Source organism: Pistacia vera, unplaced genomic scaffold (assembly GCF_008641045.1).
Source record: "Pistacia vera cultivar Batoury unplaced genomic scaffold, PisVer_v2 Contig347, whole genome shotgun sequence".
NCBI lineage: Eukaryota > Viridiplantae > Streptophyta > Magnoliopsida > Sapindales > Anacardiaceae > Pistacia > Pistacia vera.
The window spans coordinates 603028-610668 of NW_022196165.1; the positions used below are offsets into that span (position 1 = coordinate 603028).

At 31.7% G+C, this 7641-nt stretch overlaps 1 protein-coding gene across 2 annotated transcripts; it reads right to left on the bottom strand.

Annotated features, from left to right (window-relative positions):
* Nucleotides 1-5081, bottom strand: LOC116139136 (E3 ubiquitin-protein ligase DIS1-like). Of its 2 annotated transcripts, none has more exons than XM_031424808.1 (5): nt 4894-5081; nt 3882-3957; nt 2718-2945; nt 1008-1394; nt 1-551 (listed from the first exon to the last, which is right to left on the bottom strand). In XM_031424808.1, exons 2-5 carry the CDS (start codon nt 3882-3884, stop codon nt 231-233), a joined length of 939 nt encoding a protein of 312 aa, XP_031280668.1. In that variant the 5' UTR covers nt 3885-3957; nt 4894-5081; the 3' UTR covers nt 1-230. The 2 variants fall into 2 exon arrangements, with proteins under 2 accessions (XP_031280668.1, XP_031280669.1); XM_031424809.1 differs by having other exon boundaries at nt 2718-2985.
* Between the last annotated feature and the right edge of the window lie 2560 nt (nt 5082-7641).

Below are 7641 nucleotides of genomic sequence, written 5' to 3' on the forward strand. Positions count from 1 at the left end.
TTTGATTTAAAACTTTAGATACTGATTGATATGAGAGATTTAAGAGACTCGGTTGTAGATAAATAATACAATTGTAGACGCACTGACGACAAGCAAAGAGAGTTTGCTTCCTACAATTCAAAAAATACATGACTAGAAGACTCAACTCAACTATTCTCCTGAGAAACAATAAAATCTACCATCTATGATTGGCAAAATATGTGATTAGAAGTTGCAAGAAGCAATTCCCATCACTGTTCTTTCCAAATTCTACCAGTCACTCTAAGCTTCAATTCTTTCCGGTCACCACCAGAGAAGAATAGAGCCATGTTTCTCTGGATAATGAGGCCATCGAAACTGTCACGCACCTTTCTGTGGCTGTCCCTTATGCTCCTAGGCACTCCTTGCCATATCATCTTCCTCCCATTACCACCAACTTCAAGACTGTAGCTGTAGTTTTTGGCCTCATTATCATCGCCCATAAACCGCAAGAATGCTATGTAGACAGGAGCCATACCAAGCTGGAAGGCTTCAAAATGCAGACAGAAGAACTGACCAAAGCAACTGAAAACCTAGAAGATGGAAAAAGAAATTCAGTCACATACGTGAAAAATTTAGAGAAATTTTTAAACTGTGAACTCAATCCTAGATAATACCTCATGTCTAATCATACAAAGAATAAAATTGCCACTCCATAACAAAGAATAAAAGCCTGGTAAAAGTCTAGTGAAAAGCCAGCGTTGCCCCTTTCAGATACCTCTTTTATTTATGGCTATTTCAATTCATCAAACTTCAACGGTGAAAGGTAATTTAAAAAATAGGAGGTCAGAATGACAAACAGAAGTCATATTTTTGCTGATAATCAACATAATAATGCCATTCTTAATAGGACCCAGTATTGATACAAACTGGATTTACATCCATCAACTAAGTACTTGCCATAGAAATTGAAAAAACAACGAAATATTTTCTGCCATGGAGAACCAATAACTACGACAAAGTGTATAAGATTAAGAAGTGCAATATACCGTTAACATCCATGTGGCATTCTCAACCTCATGTGGATTTGCTTTGACATAGCGATGGTTAAAAGTACTGCCATTGTGCATGTCAACTTTGTGATCATCTTTCAAATGAGAAACCAAATAAGGAATATCACCCATGACTGTACATTCTGATCCCGCATAAGGACAGTTATAAGGTCTAAAGACACACTGGGATTCATGTTTCAGCTTGCTGTAATATGGATATATGCCTATGCACCCATAATTCTGATATTTACATGGAAGCTCAAGAGATGCAGCCACCTTCTCTAGAGCAAGACACCTGATGTTGCCAAGTTCATGCCTGCAAGTGGGGCATCGATTGTGAACCCTGGGCTTACAACCAGAACACAACGTGTGCCCATTTGAACACTGCAACAACAAATAACACCAACATAGAGAAAACAAACATTTAGTTGTAGCTTAATGTTCTCTTGATCTAATATCTTAACACAGTAAAATGACCAAAATTGCCTAAAATAAAGCTTAATTCAGCAAACTGAAAGATTTCTTAAATATAAGGTTTATTTGAGGATGAAATCATGCAACTTCATAAAATATCTATTTCCTTCCTGGTTCACATCTCTATTTCACTACGATGCTTGACTTTAAAATACAACTTCTTATATTTTCCAAGGCATAATCAATTGAAAACAAAAAACTTATAAGGGACTTTTAGGAGAAGAATAATATTTGAAATGGAAATTGAAAATATTATTGGCAGGATGTGTTGGTGGTAGTCATTATTGCTGTAGTAACCAAATGCAAAAATGGCATGCTGGCCAGAATGTGTAGCAACAATAGGCAAATTACAAAGATACAACAAACAAAATGGGAGAATATAACATTGATAATGTAAGATAAAGTGTCCTATCAAAAAGAAAGGTAAGGTAACTAGTAATAATGCGATATTGCCTACAAAATATGATGAAAAGAGTTTTACTTAAAACAATGTTGACCCAAACCAATATTACCATTTACCAAACACTGAGCATTTTTAGGAGCTTCATAAAATAGGAAGGTCTTCAAACAAATGGAATTCATAAAAAAGTACTTCCAAAAATAAGAGATTGGTGTTAGANGTCCTATCAAAAAGAAAGGTAAGGTAACTAGTAATAATGCGATATTGCCTACAAAATATGATGAAAAGAGTTTTACTTAAAACAATGTTGACCCAAACCAATATTACCATTTACCAAACACTGAGCGTTTTTAGGAGCTTCATAAAATAGGAAGGTCTTCAAACAAATGGAATTCATAAAACAGTACTTCCAAAAATAAGAGATTGGTGTTAGATGTTTTGTTAAGCTAGGCAAAAGTTCATTTAGATTGATCCACCAACTTGAAAAATGTTTTGATGGGATAATATTAATAAGGTAGGTAACAATATCTTAACAAGAAATATCAGGTGAAAAACATTAATGCGATGATACCTAAATAATGTGACGACAAGTACTACATTAAAAAATATTAGCTCAAACCAATGTTAGAATTCACCAAACACCAAGCCAGTGTTAATAGATTGCTGATTACAAGTTCTATTAAATAATTCATCAAAGGTTCATTTACATTGATCCACCAATATAATAAAATATTTTGATGGGATATGCAAAAAATTGCTCCAGCACCAAAAACCAATTATAGTATTAACAATATTCAAGAAATTAATCATTAAAAAAATTGAAATTAACAAACCTGATGAATTGGAGGGTACATGGCATTTAAGCATACAGGACATTCTAAGAGCTCACGAACACTACTAGACACGGTCACATTAGGTTTAAGAGCAGTTTGAGTAGCATCATTCACAGAAGACTCGCTGATATCCATCATATCCTCACTTTGAGGAGGATCAATAATCTCAGGTTTGTTACGTAGATCATCATAAAACGGATTCCCAGATGCCATGCTTGTACAGCCAGTCTGTGAAAATTGCAATCTCCAGTTGTATAAAATCAAAATGCTAGAGAGAAATGATATAATCAGATTATGATGATAGTTATCCCCTTTGATAAAACTCAAAAATTAAACAAATAATACCCTGAGAAAAACTCCAATCACATCATCAAATCAAATTAACCATAGCCAAACTGTCAATATTGCAAACTAACTTTTGGAATCTCCATCAGCTACATAAAAGCATTTTTTTTTCTAATTTTCTTCTGCCTTGTTAGACATATCTCCTATTACTAGTCTCTGGGAATTAGATTTCAAAGTTCCAAAACATAATGAATGGCTAATCTCCCAGCTTCATAGGCTCGTAACTCGATTTAGCAAACCCCGACCATCTACTTGTATTACAAGGATAAAAATCTTTTTCTATTTTTCTGACAATGTATTCAACTTAAATTTATAAAATATAAACTAGAATCTTAAATGATATAAAGCTTTTTTTAATTTTAAACATTGGAATGTATGGATGACAAACCATTTTTCTTTCTAACTAGCTAATTTAAATGAATTAGAGCAGATAAAAAAAAAATGTACGTATTGTTTCTTTCCTGACTTTGGAATTGAAGGACTATCTATATATATAGATGTATATATTTCGAGAAAAAAGCATAGCTCAATTTAAATTTAACTGCTGACAGATGAAGAAAGAAAAACACTTAAACTGTATTCTTTAGCATTTGTTAGCTTGGTCTATTTCTTTCCTTAAATTGGTACAAAAAATCTAGTGCTGTTTCCAAAAACTATTTCTATAAACTTCACTTTGCTCATCTGGTTTCTTAACTTTTTTCCAGATGCTAAATGATATACAGCAGACATGCCCTAGCCCTACTAAGTATTTTATGTATCAGAAAAACCAACTAGCTCACAGCACTAATCCACTTATTTTTATCTGCAAGGAATCCTCACCATCAAATTTATTTTTTCCAGCAAGTCTTCTCGTTGTCTTCTTTGTATGTACAGAGGTCAAGTTTTGACTCCCAACCTAAAAAGGAATTCAAACAAAATCAGGCATATCTCAAGGTTGAACAGTCTGATCAATTCCTTGCTCACATTCATCAAATACAAACAAAACCAAGAACATTTAAAACTTCCACAGACATCTTATTATTACTATTATTTTCAGTCACATAGACAATATAGAACAGAGAAAAAAAAACTAGAAATCAATAAGCATGTTAAAAACCACAAACTTCATGACAATTTAAACAAAACAAGCACCAAAGACGTAAACATAAGTTTTTTCAAAGCCAATTAAGAGCAAAATAACAGTAGCAAATGCACTCTATCTTGAGAAATTTAAGTTAACCCATCTCTTCATCTTTATCACTAACACGGCGGTAATGAAAAAGAAACCTATATGTAGAATCACACATTTCTCTCAGAGACAAAAGAAATCTTTTGAATCATATAGTAAATATTAAATAAAAATTTCCGCATCATCAACTGAAGAAACTACCCCTTTCTCACATGTTTATCACTCAAAACACAAAAATACTCCTTCTCAGTTTTTCAACACTGCAAAAATTTTTTTTTTTTTTTTTTTTTTTTTAACTATTTCTAATCCATTTCCAATTTGACCTTAAACTTCAGCATACGGGCTCGTTGATCATTCAAGAAACCTAACTGGATCATCCAAAAACCAGAACAGTCACTTAAAATGGTTGAAAGTTTGCCAAAGTACAACATAAATAGTAAAGAAAACATATAATAAATAAAAAAGGATATTTAAGAATTTAAATTTAAAAAAACCCTAAAAACTAGAAGACCCAGATGGAAAATCAAAAGAATCTGCAGTAGATCTGGAATATTCCAAAAACAAACATAAAACCAAAGAGGGAACTTTCCCCGTACATCAGATACGAACAATTACAAAGAAAAAAGAACCCATATAGAAAACGAGGAGAAAGAAGAGATTTACCTTAAAAATGAAATGATTTGGAATCAAAACAGCAGGGTAGGAGAAACCCTAACTCAGGGAGAGGAGGAGGAAGAGGAGAGATTGGGTTCCCAGAGCGGGCGACTACAATTAATAACAAGAGCGCGTAAAAGGACAATGAAAGAGAATTTCAAATTAAAGCCGTTGAGAGAGAAATTTCTCGAGAAAATACAAAAAGGAAAGGTTTAGTACTTTAGTTCAAGTAAATGTGTGGACCCTCTCTTTATTTTATTTTATTTTTTAATATAAGGAAATTGTCAGGTTTTCAAATGTTTGGACTCTAGACAATGGTTGGGATTTTTGAATTTTGAATATTATTTCTAAAACTTTTAAATATAGTTATTTAAAAGTTTTATAAGTTTTCTTTATTTATATTTTATATTTTATAAGTTATATTTTATAAGTTTTCTTTATGTAAAAGATTATTTATATTTATATAATTACACTAATTTATTCAAAAAAACTTATTTTTTATTATGTTTTACATATTTATAAATATTTTTTTAAGAGCACTACTATTAGCCTCATATTTTATCTTTTTAACGAGGGATAAGTAGTTTCGAGTATCTTGTATTTTTCTAAGGATCGAAACCGGCCGGTTCCTAAGATTTAGAATCGAAACTGGATCGGTTCCAGTTTCAGGTACTCAGATTAATTTTAGTTACCCCTACTTTTAAAAAAAATTATAATACACTCCCAATAGTTTATAAAATTATAATTCAGGCCCGATTCCTACCTGGATATCCGAACCTCATTTCTGATTTTGATTCTTGATTCCAACACTACAAGAATCAGAACCCGACCTAGGAATTCCTGGTTCCAATTTTCCAAAATCGAAACCAGAACCTAAGGAGGCCAATTCCAGTTATACCCTTTACCCATGCTCACCCCTATCTTTAACCCCCATTATTATTAAAATTTTTAATGATAATCTTATCCCTTTTAAAATTATTTTATAATACATAAAAGAATTTTGTATATGTAAAAGTTTTATTTCCTATCTCTCAACCTTAAACCTTGATTCAACATATCCTAATTCTATTTTCAAACAATGAATTCAAAATTTATACAATTGAAAGAATTTGATCAACATCATGTATTCTCATGTTTGGTTAAGGTGAACAGACAAGTGAATATGAATCTTATTCTTTATCCATTGTTTGGTTTATAGGAGTTATATAAGAAATAGGAATCTTATTTCTTAAAAAAGCGTGAAATGGCATTGGTTCCAAATTTGGCACGAATGTTAGTAATGGTTGGCTAAAATGTATAAGAGCATCTCCAATTGTACGCTTTATTTTAAAGAGTATATTTCTTATAAATAAAGAATATCTTCATTAATTTTTAAATATAAAGAATACAATTTTTATTTAAATCCAATAGACTCTTTAAATTTAATGAAGATGTTCTTTATTTTCAAGAAAATGACTTAATGGGAGAGAGAAATAATAAATAAAATGCATAGAAAGTTGTAGTTTATTAATTAAAATTAGGATAGAGAGTAAAATTTGACTCTCTAGATGTGAAGAGCCAAATTCGCTCTTTAATTTATATTTTAAAGATAAAGAGTATGTTGGACTCTTGTTTTTATGGATAGACTCTTTATAATAAAGAGTTTAAGTCATATAAAGAGTCATTTGGAGATGCTCTAACTTACCCATTTTTTAAATTGTAATTTCCCATTTTACCCCTATTCAATTTATTTAGATCTAAATTATTTTATAATTCAATAATTATTTTATTAAAATATTTATTAATTAATTATTTAATAAATTTTAAGAAATAAAAAATTGGAAAATTTTTAAATCAATCAATGTCAATCAAATTTGTTGGACGGCGAATTTCCATCACATTGTTGGTGTCACCACCAATGTGTGAGAAATCATGGGCCAATGGTTTGCCTATCTGGGTAGATCGCAGCTATTGAAAATCATTGTCGTAATGTCACGTGCGGTGCCTTTCCATCATGGCCACCATTGTGACCTCACACTGAGGGTTTTCAATGGCTGGGATCTGCCTAGATAGGCAAAATTGTCAGCTAGCAACTCTTCACACACCGACGGTGATGCTGTAATGTGGGGCAAATTTGCCAGTTGACGAGTTTGACTAGTGTTAATCGGTTTGAAAAAATTTTAATTTTTAATTTTTGAAATTTTATATTTTATATTTAAACAAAAAACAAAAAATAAAAAATATATTTTATTGAATAGAATAATTAAGGGCATTTTAGTCCAAAAGCAACAAAGTGTTTTCCATTCATCAACATTTTGTACAACAAGCAAACTATTACGAAATCAAGCACAAACATAGATCCTAAAAACACAATCAACCAAAACAAGAACACCAAGAAAACACAAAGATTACCGTGGTTCACTTATCCTTTTATGGATAAGCTACATCCATGTTGAGCTCAAAAAAGGTATGAGCTTGCTGCACTTACTATTACCACAAAGAATCAAGATTACAACACTTCCAACAATCACCCAAAAAACCAGTACAATGTAAACTGCAATCAGCCTTACGAGATACCCAATGAGAATCCCTAACCTGAGAGAACAACACTCTCACCTGAATGATTAAGATCCCTAACCACTCAAACCTGATTACACAAACAATAGCAAGAACCTCACAACCCTAACTCAGAAATTGCACAAAAGAAAAACTCAACAATGTTCTATCGTTTCTGTGAAAAGTGAATTTATATATGGTTGACTAAGTGACTAATTTTGG